The sequence below is a fragment of the Spodoptera frugiperda genome, chromosome 16 (genome assembly GCF_023101765.2).
Source record: "Spodoptera frugiperda isolate SF20-4 chromosome 16, AGI-APGP_CSIRO_Sfru_2.0, whole genome shotgun sequence".
NCBI classification, from domain to species: Eukaryota; Metazoa; Arthropoda; class Insecta; order Lepidoptera; family Noctuidae; genus Spodoptera; species Spodoptera frugiperda.
Window position 1 is genome coordinate 4,484,292 of NC_064227.1, and position 17,460 is coordinate 4,501,751.

The window sequence follows — 17,460 nt, forward strand, 5'->3', positions numbered from 1 at the left end:
ATTAATTTAGTATGTCTCACGAAAGTTATAATAACATTATTTTCGCAATGTATTGTTTTTGCCTATATACATTTTTGGGATGTGTCGTCCAAACAGAGTATTATGTATTTCACATACATAAGTGCATCTAAGTTATACAATCTTGACAATTCATACATTATCATTAAAATTATACTAAAATCCTTTGATACTTGTAGTATCAAACTATCGGAATGTTTTCCTACTAAAATACATAAGGCACTTTCTAATCTGTTATCACATTGTGCTTATAAATAATTGAACTATACCTAAGTAATAATATATTATAAAGAAATTGTGCATTTCATAAGAATATGTAAATAACATTTTTTACTTAAGACGAAGTGTTGGTTTGTATATAAAAACATTGTAATACAAATACTATTTTATATTGTAATGTACTATGTAAAAATGCATACTTATATTCATAATATCTGTGCGTAAAAAAGCTTTAAAAATATAGATTAAAAGACATAATTAACAAAAAGTGGTTGATAACACCTAGTATATTGTGCATCTCTGCCTACCCCTTTTAATCATCCATCAAAAAGGTAGACAGATGCACACTACGGCTATCTTAATCTATGTAAAACCAGTATAAACTGGTCTTGTATAGCTCGATAATTATATAGGGTGACTGGTAATTAGTGAACGATATTTAAACACGTGATTGTACTCATGATTACAAACAACTTTCCCAAAGAAACTTTTTTATATACTCATTAGTTTTATTTTTATCACAACAACAAAATTTCATTAGCACTCGCGCGTTAGTTCCAAAATACCTACTAGTTTTTCGATAAAGCGGACGCGGGCGCCTCGCTGCTAACAGGTGAAAGAGCGGTATTTTGTTATTGTCATAAAAATTAAACTAATGAGTATACCAAAAATGTTTCTTTAGTAAAGATGTTTGTAATCATGACTATAATAAATGTAATCACGTGTTTAAATATCGTTCACTAATTACCAGTCATCCTATATAGCATTTACGACAACACTCACTTTCCTTCAGTAAAGTAAAAAAGCTATAAAAACGAGAAAAATGCTAAACACCGGGCATAATTATTGAAAATATTATTATAAAGAGCAATATTGTTAAAAAATATAGAAAAATATGCACAAATACTTATTGTAAATAACTTTTGAAAATAAGCACCAAGGTTTGTGACGTGCGCCATTTTTGTACCATTGAAACAACCTTTGAAATATTTAATTTAAATATTTAAAACATATTGATTGCATATTTCATTACATTAATAATAATACTAAAGTAAGTTGTTTAAAGAAGTAAAAATAGAACATTTAATTGATTTCAAATTAAAAATATCAGAATTATAAATACACTTTTTAAACTTAATTCATAAAATTGTTCATTTGAATGTCGCGACATAAATATAAAATTCTAATATCGATAGTTTTAATTTTTATCGACAACTACTTAGAGACGTAATAATAGAAATTCTTAGAATCGATATATTCTAATAATAATGATCACATCACTACAATACTTTCTCTATAAACATATCGACATTTATTGATATGTGTTTATTGACATTTCTAGTACTTAGAAATAAGTATAAATTCATAATTCCTTTCAGCGGGCTGAAAAAATATCAGAGGGCTTAGTACGAATTTGTTTTGCGTTTAACCAACGCCGGTGCGAATGAACCAACCAATCAGAGCGCCGAACGCGCTCTCGTTTCATTTTCGTTCAACGTAAAGCAAACTCGTACTAAGGCTATATTGTATAGTAAATGGCACTATAAAATAAAGGCAAGTTTTAATGAAAAATTATATAAACACATATAATTGTTCAAAAAGAAAAAAAAGTTATATCTTAAAATAAATTGATCTAGCGAATTTGAACTCAATTTGGTATGAATTAAAGATCACATTTGAACTATAAAATTTCGAGTCCTATACTATATATTAGGAAGCTCATCTCAGCTGCCTTTTCCAGAAGATTCGAACGCAGAATCGCTAGTCTCTTTATCATATTTGATAACGCTATCACAATCTAAATAATCCATGTCTGTCAATTCCCTTCTAATCAACAAATATGGAGTTTTCCTAATCCTTTTCTCTTTTAAGAACTTTGGTATCATTTGTTTACCTTCCATACAGTATTCTATAATCACTCTTTCGAAGATTAAAGCTAGGAGGAGATGGAAGGCAGCTAAAGCAAGGATTATGTAGGACAGTAAGGTATCGTTTGGCATTTTTAATTGTAAGAACTTGGCTATCTGTTCCGCGGGCCAAACAGCTATGTAGACACATATACAAGTCATTATCAACATACTAACCATCAATTGTTTATTTGTAACCACTGACTTTCGATAAGGGGACCCGTGGCTGAATACTATAGCCAGAATAATGTATTGGAACATCGATATCGCGAATATAGCGTAGTTTTCCCAACACTCATTCGCTTCATCCCCTTGATAAGTATGCCTCTCATACCACGGGAAAAACGTCAACGCTAAATAACTTAAATACTGTCCTACGCCGACCAAAATCATTTGCCCGACAAGAGAAAAGAGAGGTACGAGACCTAGTAACGAGGTTAAATGCGGTGTTTTACACAACTTGCCCGTATATGCTTCTGTCATACCGAAGAAGAATGCGAAATTAACGATTAGAGCGACATCTATGTATAGGAATTGGAAGTCGGTTAAGTTTGAATCGAAGTAGTAGAGGAAAGCTACAGAGAAAAATTCCGAGAGGGAGTATGCTACCATGAATTTGAAGACGCCGAAGGAGGTAGAGAGTGCCGCGCGTCCCTCCCGTAGGACTCTGGCCACACATACTATGTCGGGGTTGGCGGATGTGAAGGGTGCCGCTACTGAGGACTCTAGCTCTGAGAGAGATATGCCTGTGTGGGCGGCGCGTAGGGCTCCGCAGTCGTTGGCACCGTCTCCACACATACCTAGAAGAGAAAAACATTAATGTAATATATGTAAAGCTAAAGAGTTTGTTTCTTTGTATGTTTGTGTGTTTGATTGTTTCTTTGAAACGCGCTAATCTCCGGAACTGCTGGTCGATATATGCTGATAGTGCATTCATAAAAACATCACACTATGGCCAATAGGATCCGAGCAGTGAGAGAAACCACTCGAAAGTAGTGAATATAGGTTATTTTTCAACCTATGCGAAACTGGGACGGCTAACCATCATCATCATCATTTGATAATGATGATGATGGTTAGTTGGTTAGATGGTTGAGCAAAGGCCTCTCCTTTAGCCTTCCACGTAGAACGACAAGCCGCCACCTGCATCTACTGGCTCCCCGTGACTCTGACGATGTCATCGGGCCCCTAATACTCGATATAAATAATATTATATTATATACTTAGCAATGTACTTACCGACATAGTACCCCAGCGCCTGGTACTCCACAATGAGTTGCTGCTTCTGGTCGGAGGACATGCGCGCGAACACGGCGCCGCGGGCCACCACGCGGGGGACCATGTTGGGGTAGTGCTCGCGAAGGACCTGGTATGTAGATGGAACTTGTTGTTAAGGAGTTTAGGTGCTTTGTTGTTGTGGGTTTTATATGTTTTATGATGTTGTAGGGAGATTTGTGTTTTGAATTAATAAATGTTTAAGGTTTTTTTATTGGACTATCTGTTCATTGGTCGTTCATTCCCAACATAAACAAAAATCAACGTATTGGACGTTGATTTTTCTCCAATGAGCGATCTCTTATAATATTATGTATCACACGGCGAACGTAAAGCGCTTGGAGCGTTTTCGCTTATAAAGACGCGTTATACGCATGGCGCTTGAGGTAGTTAAAGCTGTAAATTTGCTTGCTTATTGAGTCAAATATATGTATTGAAAACATTGAAGTAATCAAACTATGACGAAAGTTCGTCGATAAAATAAATATGACGATCATTTTTGACATTTCGTCAAAATATGTTGAATTTATCTATTTAGATCACTTCTAGTACATTATCATAAACTAACAATGTTATCTATTATTATGTAAATAGAATAAGTTCTTTTGCAGTGCCCAAAAGGGCATAGTTGAAACCTATTACTGAGTATTAAGTAAGTTACCACACTGTATGTACACTATGGATACATTAAAGTGATTTGATTTGAATGAACTATAATCAACATACCCGCCACGTATCTCCAGTCATGACAATCTTGTACCGAGGTTCCAGGGCTCCGGTCTCCGCGTCGTAGCTGTTGTCCAGGTCAGCGGAGGCCGGGGTCGGCGGGGCGGAGCGCCACGAGCCGTGCCCACTGTCCACGCTGCGCCACTCGCGTTGGAGGGGGTAGCGACGACCTATTGTTGCCTGGAGAGTTAAAAGTAGGATTATTCAAGTATTTATTGCATCCACATACACAGGTGTTTGAAAATACAGTATTTAGTCACAATTATGGACCCTGTCGGGCACAGCAAAATATAAAATTCGTAGGAGAGAGGATTTATTTGCAATTTCAGGTCCCCCTTAAGCTGTGATTCCTGATCTCGTATATGCTTTTGTGGCATTTAATTAAGATATTGGGATTGATTTTGATTTCATCTGTAAAAACGACCAAATGTTGGTGAGAGTTAATCTTACTAATAATCTAAGTGCGAATGTTTGTGAGTTTGTGTGTATGTTTGTTACTCAATCACGTCGAAATGGTTGAAGGGATCGGGATGAAATTTGAAATGGCTGTGGAATCGTTTTTGAGTTATCGTTTACTTTTGACCCAAAAATGACACGATATTTGTGTAAAGATAATCGGGGCGTGCCAGCTCTATCTTGTTTTTTATTTAGTCTAGATTTGTATTTTCAACTTTATTATTAGTACAAATAAAGTTGCAAATCCACTGCAGCCTGGAGATAAAGTTATTAATGAATATCTTCAAAGTATACTGACCCCATGCAGCGTACTCTCGCAGTATATAACAGGAGTGTCCCCACTGTTGTCCGTCTGCAGTAGTACGACTCGTTCCTCCCCCATCAGTATGCCGCACTCCTTCGCCACACTCACTGCTGTTAGCACGTTGTCCCCTATAAATATTTATTAGGTAAATATTACATTTATTATTAAGTCTTTGACTGCCAATAGAAAACTATGGCAAATCCTCTGCTAATGTCGGTCACCGGTGACCACCACGGCGTTCAATGTGTTAAGAAATTATGTCTGATAGCAGAGTATTTAAAAGAAAGGAGGAATACAATTTGACTGAAACTGACTCGAAATTAGTAGAGCTTTTCTCCATTAATGTACGTGAGTAAACCGTATTTTTTTTGGTTAATTTAGTATGTCTCACACTTGTTATTATAAGAACATTTATCATTGATTAGAAACCAGTGATTTAGGTTGATCGGTTGCAAGATTATTTCATTCGTAAAGAAAAAACCTTATTGTTCATGGGAGTAAGCCCCCGGCTTTAGGGGCATGGGGACGAATTCAGAGGTTCGTGGGGAAAAAAGACTTATGTTAGAAAACTGCACTTACCGGTGATCATAACGACATGTATGTTGGCTTCCTTCAGCTCGCGAATGATGCCGGTGGTGGCTGCCTTCAGCCGGTTCTCCATTATCACCAGCCCTAGGAACTCTAGCTCGCATTCAATCTACGAACAAAACAAAGTCAAAGTCAAAGGATTTATTTGCTAATGAATACAGTTTCATACAAGGTGTTACAAAGTGCCGATCAGTACAGTATTCAGTCATAATATAATGACATGCAAAAATACATATTTATCTTAAATATACAATTATGGGTCTCATCTCAGCACACATATGGGATCGGAAAGGGATCGTCACCGTATCGCCTCGAGCCGTTCAGAATGGTTTGTATTAAACTCCCTACTGCAACGCACACTAATCGGAATAATAACGTAATCGCCTCGCCTCGGAACAGGCTCCGAACTTGAATTCCCGCGCTTACGGCTCATCGTCCCCACGCTTACGTTTCTCCGTCCCCGCGCTTACGTCTCTCCGTACCGACTAACTATCGTGTTAGTCTAGTCGGTGTCGCCTAGCCGTAGCCGAGTTGACGTACAGGCGCTGCTGATACGCTTTCGTTACGTGCATACGGTAGGTTGACGCCTGGTTGACAGCGAAGCGAAAGGCGTTACGGTTACGATCCCTTTCCGATCCCATATGTGTGCTGAGACCTTATTTCGGGGACTTATATTGCAAGAATTCTTTAATGGAATAGAAGGGATTATCGAATAGCCATGTTCGTAATGCTCTCTTAAACCGAATCATAGGTAGTTCCCGAATTTTGTTAGGAAGTTTATTATAAATTTGGATGCACATAGGAAAACATCTTCGTTTGTACAGTTCCGTTCTCATATATGGAAGAGTTAATTTGTTTTAGATTAATATGTCACCAGTACCAACATGAATATGTTATAATATCATCATATCAGTGTGAGACTAACCTCTTCCCTGGTCATCTTCTGCAGTTGTTTGAAGGTGACCTCCAACACCCTGGTGGCCACTGCTATCACTCGGTACCCTTTCTCCGCGTATGAGTTCAATACTTCGTACAGGTTGTCAGGTACTGTGAACAAAATATATATTATTATAGTAATTGGATTAATACATAAAAAAAATACATATAAAATGATAGGGTTGTTAATTACCCCAAAACGGTAAGAAAAGATATCTTATTTGGTTTGTGCTTTTATTTTTTACTATCTAAATTATAAGTTATTAGTGCATCGGTCACAATTTCAAACGCCGTGCTACCTTAAAAAAAATTCAAAACTAAAAAATGTTACGATTGGTATAATACTTAGTAGTCGCCATTGTGATTCCTTAATAACGAAGCAGTAAAAACAATAATACAGACTGGTGTGACCAGTAGCCATTTTAGCGCAATTTTGCGCACTTGGTAGCGCAATTTTGCGCACTTGGTAGCGCAATTTTGCGCACTTGTTTGCGCAAGACATCAGTCATATAAATAAAATAGTATAACATACCAGTTTCAGGAACACATAGCGTCCGCAGCATCTCTGGCGCCCCCTTGGAGTAGACCCTGAGCACGTCCTCGCCCAGCACCCTGGTGACTACGGAGGCCCGCTGCAGGGACGACACGAACTGGTGCTGCTGGACTATGCCCAGCTCCAGGGGCAACTGGGGGATCAAAACGGGATTTTAGTAAGAAGAGCGTGTTAAACGTATTGCTAGTAAGACTAAGGGCGGCCGTACACGGACTGCTCGAGCGGTCGGCGTCGACTGCTTGAAGCTGTTGACGGCTTGAAGCGGTCGCGACTGCTCGAGCAGTCGTGTGTACGGCAGCGAATGAATGGCTATAGTTCATCGCGCAGTCGCGGCTTCAAGCAGTGAGTTATAACTGTTTGAAGCAGTCCGTGTATGGCTGGCCTAAGTACATAATTTTTGGACGGATGTTTCGAAAAATCCCATCAGCACCAAAAATATTTTGCTTGACCTAAGAATAAAACCTGTGGTCCTGCATTCACCAGTCACTTACATACCAGACAAAAATTATGTAATTAAAAACACACTTGAAAAAAATAAAAGACTTACATGTACATCATCGACGTCAATATTGGCAGTTTTCCTCGGTTTCACGATGGTAGGAGTGAGGATCTCGTAGTTGGAATGTTCCGGTACATCTGGCTCCTCCAGCACCCAGCCCGTGGACTCGAACATCTACACATATGATAATACTATAATGTACTTTACTCAATAAAAACTAACATGTTTTGAAGATAATAACAGGACTAGAACTTTACTCAAAAAAAATGATTCAAAATTAATTATTTTCAAACTTGCAACCCAGTATCCTTCTGTATGTAGTCCTCCTACTCTATAGGAGGAGAATAATATTCCTGTAATCTACAGTAGATATAATCTTGAAATCATCGGAACAACAAAGTCTAGTGCGCCACACGGACATAAACAATAGTCTTGGTTCCCGCAACGAGTTTAAACAGAAGATGCTATTAAAGTTTGTTATTATTATTATCAAACACTAAACACTTATGTCTATTATTAGCTTATAACACAATGATTAATATCATCATACCTTCAAATCCAGTGGATCTCCAGCCAGCTCATGGTCAAGCAAGGTAAGACTATGGCAGGACGCCATGCCCAGCTTCAGGGGGTGCAGCTCGTTGAGCTGTCGGGGGTCACGCTGGGGTCTACCTAGTCTGGGGGGCTTGGTCGCACCACTTACTGCCACTACACCCCACATGTCTAGACCGTCTTCTGTTAGAGTTCCTGTCTGGAGGAGAGAAGGGGTGTTTTTGTTTTAAGATTTATTTGCACATAAAATATTGGAAACGTATATATGAATAACTTTAATATGTTATGCGTTATCCGTATCGAAAAGCGTTGAAGAAAGCTCTAAATGAACCCATGTTGGGCTAGTTCTAAAGCAGTTCCGAAAGGAAAAATCTATTTCCTGTATAGAATTTGAAAAGAAAATTATTCTTTGCCCTTTTTCCATCACATTACTATTACTTTCGTAACAAAAAAAGTTTTGTAAATGTAAATGTTTTAATTATCGGAAATCCAAAACAGCTCAATTCACAAAAAAAACTTATAAATTTTTAAAATGAAATACAAATCTAAATAAAGTCTAAATCAAAGTCAAAATTGTTTACTCAGGAAGCCACTTTTGAACGTCAAAGCAAATATAATAAAATTAACAATGTCTGTTTATCGATCAGTTCTTTAGCTCTAGCCATATGCTTCAACTTACCTTATCAAAACACACACAATCCAGAGACCCGCTGACATTAACAGCTCTAGTATTGAGGCAGGCGATGCGCGCGCGCCGCAGCCTCGACACGGCGTACAGGCGACCCACTGTCATGGCCGCCGGCAGCGCGGGCGGGATCACTATCGTTATTATGTCTAGAGCTTTCAGAGTTATATCTCCTGGACTTAGAGAGCGGTATGCCTGGAAATAATATTATAAAAGTCATCTAAATTGGGTATTATAATTTACGTAAATAGTCGATGAGGTTACTCGACGAGTTTCAAGTCAAGGTAGGGGCTCATAATTATTAGAGCATGATGTGCAACGATACGAGTGATGCGACGATTAATTTATCTAATTATTTTAATCAATCACGAAAGGTATTATTATACAAAAAGTACATGATACTAAAAACTTTGACCCCACTTGACATACTTAAATGACTAAAGACCCCATCTCACCTTTTTTCCTATATATATTTTTTCTCCACGGACTCTTAGTCCGTGCTCTAGTTATGATATTTTTTTTATGATAAATCTAATTCAATTTTTTAATGCCTACGTTACATACTACAATTTAACCACAACTATAATAGGGATGATGACTAGGTCAAAAATAAATTATTACAACTTTTCAATACAATAAAATATTGAAAAATAATCACACTCTCATTCATAAATTTGATGAACTACTTAATTTTCGATTTTTTCTAGCAAAATTTCTAGAAATAAGTCTGCTATTTGACGTAAAAATCTGATGACGTCATAATAGAGTATTTCATACAAAGTTCATAGAAAATATCGTTTTTGACGTTTCGAAAAAAGTATTGAATTTGACTAGTAGGAATCTAGCCTATTACTATTGTTACAAAAATACTTATGTATCTCACCTTAAGAGCGACGGTGTAAGCGAGTCCCACGATCGCTATACAAGCTAATATGATGATGAACTTGTAGGAGTCTCTGTCGAACTTGAAGTCTGCGGGCACTGGGTATAGGATGCTGCGGACTAGTTGGCCTTTGCTGGTATTGTAGCCTGTGCGGAGTACTAGAGCCCTGGGGATCGGGAAGGTTTATTAGTGAATTAGATATATTTTGGAAAAATGTTTAATATTAATTAGGCTGCTCGGTTGGCGCGATGGCTGGATAACCGGCTGCTGTGCAGAGTGTACCGGGTTTCAGTTCCGCACGAAAAAACTCTTTGCGTGATCCATTAATTGTTGTTTCGGGTCTGGGAGGCATGAGCATGGGATATTGTAGGTTTGTAAACGCACCTACGACACAGGAGAAAATACCAGTATGGGGCAGTTTTAAAAAACAATGCTTGAAGTGAGTATTTAGAACATAGAAAAAATACAAGAATTTTAGTTATACGAAGAATCATAATATTATTTAAATATTTCTTGTCTGGCGAAAATATTACACACGGTAAAAATGTCTTTATAGTTTGTAAAAGAAAAATTAAAAGCAATAAATACTTACTTGACAGGCTCGTTATTATAGTACCGGGTCTGTATGACCCTCGTGCCACAGAACAGTACACTGGACGCGTGCTCCTTCAAGTCGAAGGGACGGTCCACTCGGAGCAAGGCTGTCTTTGTTACCGGGACTGATTCACCTGGAAACAATAACAAACAGTTAATAAAATATTTAATATAGACCCTTCCAATAAAGACAATTAAATTATTATTATACAATGTGATAGGCGTGGGACTTCTAACCCGTTAAGGCTGGGTACTACATCTAATTTTATCGACAAAAAAATAATATGGGGGTTAAACCCCTAATTGAAAATATTGGAAAATAGTGATTTTTTCGGTAAAAATTATTCACAAATGATTTTTTTCTCACCAAAACATTATCAAACATATGAAAAAAGTAATGAATTAGTTAGCCAAGGTTATTAGCTACCGTTTGTCGTTTTTTTTTTTTGTTTCTACGACGCATACAACCTTTGATATCAATAAAAGTAAAAAAAAATATTAAAATAGCCATAATTTTTCCGGGAGGGGATTCGACCCCCGACTTTTGTCGATAAAATTAGATGTAGTACTCAGCCTTAACGGGTTAGAAGTCTCACCCCTATCACATTGTATATAAGACTGACAAGATAATTAATCAAAAAATACTGTTAATCGTTATTTTTGTCCTAAATTATAGCATACACAAAAACGTATCATGTACAACAGACAACGCTAAATATCAATTTTATTACAAACAGATTTCGTAAAAGTCAAGCTTTGTGGGTCAATAACCACAACATACGCAACGCAACGTCACGTCTTTCATCCCCGAAGGGGTAGGCAGAGGTGCACATTACAGCAGGTAATGCTGCTATACGATGTACACTCACATTTATAAGTCCCATGTAATAGGGGGTGAGACCACCACATACCACATAAATATGTAACCGTACTATTGACCCCATATGACTTACTTGACCCCTAAAACATGAATAATTTTATTATTTCATACCACCACATACCACATACATATGAAACCACAACATCTACAGTACTATTGACCCCAAATGACTTACTTGACCCCTAAAACACGAACAATTATTTCTCAACATACCAGTAAGCATGCTCTCGTTAAGCACAGCGGCGCCCGACAGTAATGCAGCATCGAAGTGCAGTGTACAGCCGCGAGGGGGCAGCACTATGATGTCCCCGGGCGACACGTACCGACTGTCCACCGTGCGGCCGTCCCATAGCTCTACCGTGTCGTGGGCTTCCACTGTCGCGCGGAGGTTGGTTTGGTTCTGTAGTAGGAGTAATTGGGTAATTTATCGTTTAATTGTTTTTTCTTGAAAATTAAGGTAAAGGTACTTGAATAGTAACTTAAATAGTACTTAATTTGGTTATTTGGCTTACAGAAATAGTAATTTGGTTATTTATCATTTAGTTGTTTATACTCGAAAATTAAGGTATGTAGTACTCGAATAGTCACTTCCTGTCTAAAAGAGGAAGCTTTTGGTATAAAACCGGCAGTGACATCGACAGATTTGTCACATTTTTTATATTGTTATTAAGTATAATCCAATTATAGGTTATCGGTTTATAGGAGGTTTTCTCGGTATTTTTTGGCTTCTACACCAACCTACTTTTTAGAAGGGCCTGGGTCTTTTAAAAGTCTTTCAAAAACACCTATGATAAGACAGAAACTCTGTATAGTGACACTCTTAATGTAAAAACATTATAACACCCACTAACCTTTTTAGTCTGTATAACAGAAGTGGCAACACCGAACGTGGACATTAAAACGACGGCAATACAATAATAATAGTACGGCTCGGCCAGCCACACGGCTATGGTGAACAGCTGGAACACGTAGAACGGGTTGAACACCTCCAGGAGGATCAGCGTCATGATGGACTGGACCGGCACCGTGATCTCGTTTAGGCCGTAGATGTTTAGCCTGGGGAAGAGATTTTTGGAATATACTATGGAATATATTGATGAATAGTCGGTTATTTGTTGGTTTTTTTGTAATGATACATATATCGCTCACCTAGTAATATATTGGCACCAAGCCATTGTATGTATATTGAAGCCAAAATACATTTTAAGTTTTATAAGCAAAGGGTGTATTTTGCAAATCACGATTTAATCAGTCAATTGAGCATAACCCGTCACTTTTCTTACAAAAGAGGGAGCCCTTTAAAGCCTCGTCCCCACTAAGAACATTTGTCGAGCGACATGTGTCCCCAGAGACATCAAGCGATGTCATGACATTGTTGACTGTGCGACAAGAAACAGCTTCAACAATGTCGCGGCAATGTCGTCCACAGGCTTAATTATTACATAACTAAACTTAAAGTGCTGCTCATGCGCATATTGACCAAAAATATGAATAAGTAATACTTTGCTAAGCTCTTTTGCTCAACAGTCGCGTTGCGACTATTGTTTCTATGTACAAATAATACACTAACTGACTTTTCGCATAATACATAATTTCTATAATTACATACAGAAATAATTTTACTCACATTCTAACCCGTCGTTCACTGGACGGTGGAGTAGCGCCCATAGCTTGTAGCTGTGCGCACGACGCTCCGGATTCGATTCCCGCCAGCTTCGTCCATTTCGCTCGCGTACTGTCCCATATGAGGGACTGTTTCTTATGCCGGAAATATCTGTAGTTTTGTACATCTGGTGGAAAAAAGAAAGGTTTTTAATTTAATTGTTGGCATTATTGTCAACCTTAGTCATATAATATGACTACAATGCGTTGGTGTTACAAATAGGTTTTAAAAAGTTATCGTAAGTTAAATTAATCGTGTGTTCAGTTCAATTTCCTAATTCAAAAAAGTAGGATGCAGGAGTATCTGATTAAGACCCCAAAAACATTTCAAAACAAATAGTCCTAATAGCATTGTCTGAACGGAAACTCCTGTCTTTATTCTTGACTACTGATAGTTTAAACCTTTTCCGTTAGCAGGGGCGTAGCTGGCGCCGTATCTGCCGTATCAATTATACGGAGGCCCCGAGCTTCGGTGACCCCAACGTGCGTAAAAAATAAAACTTCCCAATTTTTCATTTAATTTCAGAATGTCCATAATCTAATCAATTGCCTTTTTTCGCGAAAAAAATAAGTTTAAAAGTTGGCAGCAACTTTAGGAAAATTAACGTCATCATAAGGGCCCCCAAACATGGGCTTGTTCTTATAGCATCGGAAGTCCCCTCTTTAAGGCATGAGAGACAGGGCGGGAAAAGTCATTGGATGAGTTTTCACCAAACAAAAAGGGGACCCCTAAAACATGTATACATGGCCCCCGTCAAGGGGGCCTACGGTATTATATTTTCAAATGTTTTCTATATTGTATAGTTTCAATGTAAGTATATTAATTCGTATGGATTGAATGGCGCTACGCGTAGGAGTCTGTGTGCTGTTATCAGGACATGTGTTCAGGTCTTCCCCAGCCGTTGTATGACGCAACGACACGATAACGCCGTATCGAATACACACGTGATTTACAGAGTATTATATACACATTTATGGATACAATTCAACATAATAATATGTATTTATTATTGTAATTTGTCCTATTGTAGATAACGCTCAATTTACGGCAGGTTCATTATTTGTTCAGTTGTAAATATTTTAATATTAGAACTTGAGACGGGATATTTACCATGTTTATCTATTTCTATGAGTTTCCGATATTTCGGCACTGTTGCATTGCATTCCATTATCACGGATGAACTGGTTCTAATATTAGTGTTAGTGACCATTTAAAACTTATATGTAAATATTTTGTTGTAGGATTGATTTATAATTTAATTGCAACGTAAATTACAAAATTATATCCCCGCCATTGCTAATAACTTCTAAGATCAAAAAATTGCTAGCTATTGTGTGAACCAAAAAAATTAAACTCAAAATCAACCACTCGACCAACAAAGCAACCATTACCTTTTTTAAGAGGGCAAAATCATTCAATGACTGTTCTCGCCAGGGCAAGGTAAGGGGAGTGTCGGACTCTTACTGACTAAAATCCACCCCGTTCCTACTCCTGCTTGTCGAGCCGTGGTAAACCCGCTCCCGCTAGGTAGTCCGCAGCTCCGGAAACCATTACCTAACTATCTCGTTACTTACTAAAATATCTATACTAATATTATAAAGCTGAATAGTTTGTTTGTTTGTTTTAACGCGCTAATCTCCGGAACTACTGGTCCGATTTGAATAATTCTTTTTGTGTTGGATAGCGCATTTATCGAGGAAGGCTATAAAACATCACGCTACGATTAATAGGAACCGAGTAGAGCGGGTGAAACCGCGCGGAAGTAGCTAGTTATTAGATATTACAAATACTCACTAAGTGTAGTCCCATCATCCAAATGTATGGGAGTGTGTATGGCGTCCGCGCTTTCAATGGGGCCCTTCTCCTTGGAGCCATCGTCGTCAAACCCTTGGTTTAGTAAACCACTGGAATTTAAACAAAAAACATTAACTAACTAGTTTTAGACCAACAAAATAAACAGAAGAATGATGGTAGGAAAGCTTACTCCTTTTTTTTAATTATCTAAACGTTTAAAAAAGAAAGTCGTTGCCTCACACTAGGATTTTCTCCTGTGTCGTGAGGGCGTTTACAGACATACAACTTCACATGCACATGACACCCAGACCCGAAACAACAATTTGTGGATTACACAAAGAGTTGCTCCGTGCGGGAATCGAACCCGCTGCACGTTGCACGGCCACCGCCAACCGTGCAGTCGTCCTTTTAAAAGGCCGTCAACACACATGTGGCTGCTCTGGAGTTGCGGGTGTCCATGAACGGCGCTGATCGCTTACCATCAGGTGACCCGTCTGCTGTTGCCTCCTATTCCATAAAAAATAGGAAATGATATCTTACCTAGTATCTGCTATATTTTTATGTAATATTAGATGTATGTAGTAACTCTTGCATTTCTTTTGATATGTTTCCTGAAAACAAAAAAACAATGTTAGTATCAGCTTAACACAACTAAAAAATATATATTTGGTACTTAAATGAAACATTTGAGTTTTATTCAATTCTCATTGTGTAGTTAATCTTAATGGTAATGAATCCTCAAAAAATCTTTAGTACAAGCACATAATCAATTTTAGTATTAGAAACCGAAGCTCTTAGTTCATGGCCGTTCCACCAACGACATCATGAATGAGCCTCTAGCATGGCTTAAAACTAGTCGAGTTCCTCGTCAAATAATTACGTGAGTAAGCCGAAAATTAATTTCATCATCATCATCATCAGCCGAGAGACATCCACTGATGAACAAAGGCCTTCCCCTTAGTCCTCCACGTAGAACGACAATTAATTTAGTATATCTCACGAAAGTTATAATATAAACAAATAGAGAGTATTTCCATTCAACATATGCAAATATTTACAACAATCATAAAGAAATCAAAACACATACATATTTCATAACAATAACATATATATCGAAATATACTCACAAGCACCAGCACCCTATCAGCTAATTGGAAGGAGCAGCGGACGCTGGTGACGTATAGGAACCAGGTGGGGAGCCAGTGGAACACCAGGAATGGCAGACCACAGAACAGGATCGACAGCACGTAGGTCAAGACCGTCCGCCAACGACTCTTGCGATAGCCGTATACTACCTGGGAACAAATTAAATATTTTAGTATTACAGTAAAACGGTTGGTACTTGCAAACTGGGGGTCAGGATGAGGAGTAATGCGCAAAAATTTACCGCAGTTACGGGCATTACCACGGTCTTGGCTCCAGGCAAGAGTTGGAATGGGGTGGTTTTAGTCAATAAATGTATAAGATTCCCTCCGCCTTACCCTAGGCAGGAGAGGTCCCGATCAAAAAAGGGAATGATTAACATAGCTAAAAAGTGTAAGAGTCTCTCTGATAAAGCTCAACTGTTAAATTATGAAATTCAATCTGAAGAAACGTGGAGAACCATGCAAATTCTTCTTATGTAGAGAAGGCTTGTAGTCCAGAGTCCAGTACCCTTAGTACGAATTTGCTTTACATTCAATGAGATTGTAACTAGACAGCATTCGGCGGTGTGATTGGCCCGCCACCACTACCAACCAATCAGAGCGTTCCCACGCAGTCTCTCTTCGATCTCGTTGAGCGTAAAGCAAACTCGTACTAAGGCCCCAGATTAGGTCAATAATTTAAGTAGTTACATGCTTTCTTTGTTCATACTGATTCATGGTTCAAACTTCCTATGTTACGTCATCGAAAACAAAATTATATGAACAATAACTAGTTAGTACATTTAGCGAGATACACTAATTCTACGTAAAACAATGTAAGTACCTACACGTTGTTGATAAGCATAACGATTGGCATACATTACTCCTGTGTAACTACATAACTACTTACATATATTTGTTGATAGTATGTTCACATACAAATTAGGTAGTTAGTCGTTTATGTTCTAAGTAAATACATTAATAAATTCATACACATACATATAGACTGACTTAAAACCGTGAGGTAGTTTATCACAGCCTTGCCTCCCTACTGTTTTCCTGATTAGAAACAGACCCCAAAATAATTATGTAAAGTAAAATTTGATTTTTCACTATATTTCCTAAATATCACCGAATAGGTACTTCTTATTTGTCTTTATTCTAGTATTCTTCTATTTACCCCAAGTTATTGTGAACGAATAAAAAGTACAATAAAAAAATGTAATTGTCCTCTTACCACGCATATATTAGTATAGATTATGCCAAATTATATTTACTAAACTATTACTTCCCTGCTATTGTTCATGTAACGTGATTCAGACAATTAGTTTACAAACAAATTGCGAAAACAAGCATATTATGTGTTATAATTATAATAGAGGTAGATCCCCTTTCGGAAGTATATAACAAAGAGTATAAGACAGTTGAGTCAGCTCCCTACATGAGTCATAAAAATATGTAGTTTGAAACCTACACTTTGATCTCATACCTAAATTAAATTAAATTTGTTTGGTACCTAACATTACACCTTATGTTTTAAATACCACATAAAGTATCTACTTTATGTGGTATTTAAAAATAAACCCACTTCTAAATGCATCTGCATTTAGAAGATATCACTCACTTTTTACCATTTAAAATTGGTATTCCCTACAAGTAAATTAATAAATAAATAAAAATTCTCTTTCTTCTCAATCTCTCTCTCTCTCACTCTCTTTCACTCTCTATCTCTCCTTCTCACTCTTTATCTCTCTTTCTCACTCTCTCTCACTCGCTATCTAGCTCTCTGTCACTCTCCATCTCA

General features: G+C 37.6%; 1 protein-coding gene across 2 annotated transcripts in view; it reads right to left on the reverse strand.

The window, feature by feature from the left end:
• Positions 1–1,368: 1,368 nt before the first annotated feature.
• LOC118280703 (polyamine-transporting ATPase 13A3) overlaps positions 1,369–17,460 on the reverse strand; it is a 54,145-nt gene continuing 38,053 nt past the window's right edge. For both annotated transcript variants that reach the window (XM_050699418.1, XM_050699417.1), the window contains 18 exons: positions 15,660–15,827; positions 15,073–15,143; positions 14,533–14,642; positions 12,703–12,865; positions 11,927–12,131; positions 11,289–11,475; positions 10,194–10,329; positions 9,602–9,767; positions 8,713–8,913; positions 8,032–8,232; positions 7,530–7,655; positions 6,962–7,115; positions 6,419–6,540; positions 5,485–5,602; positions 4,900–5,033; positions 4,146–4,325; positions 3,384–3,510; positions 1,369–2,944 (listed from right to left, as the gene is read on the reverse strand). In XM_050699418.1, the coding sequence (XP_050555375.1) occupies positions 1,962–2,944; positions 3,384–3,510; positions 4,146–4,325; positions 4,900–5,033; positions 5,485–5,602; positions 6,419–6,540; positions 6,962–7,115; positions 7,530–7,655; positions 8,032–8,232; positions 8,713–8,913; positions 9,602–9,767; positions 10,194–10,329; positions 11,289–11,475; positions 11,927–12,131; positions 12,703–12,865; positions 14,533–14,642; positions 15,073–15,143; positions 15,660–15,827 (3,552 nt within the window). In that variant the 3' untranslated portion in view covers positions 1,369–1,961. The remainder of the gene's footprint in view (positions 2,945–3,383; positions 3,511–4,145; positions 4,326–4,899; positions 5,034–5,484; positions 5,603–6,418; positions 6,541–6,961; positions 7,116–7,529; positions 7,656–8,031; positions 8,233–8,712; positions 8,914–9,601; positions 9,768–10,193; positions 10,330–11,288; positions 11,476–11,926; positions 12,132–12,702; positions 12,866–14,532; positions 14,643–15,072; positions 15,144–15,659; positions 15,828–17,460) is intronic.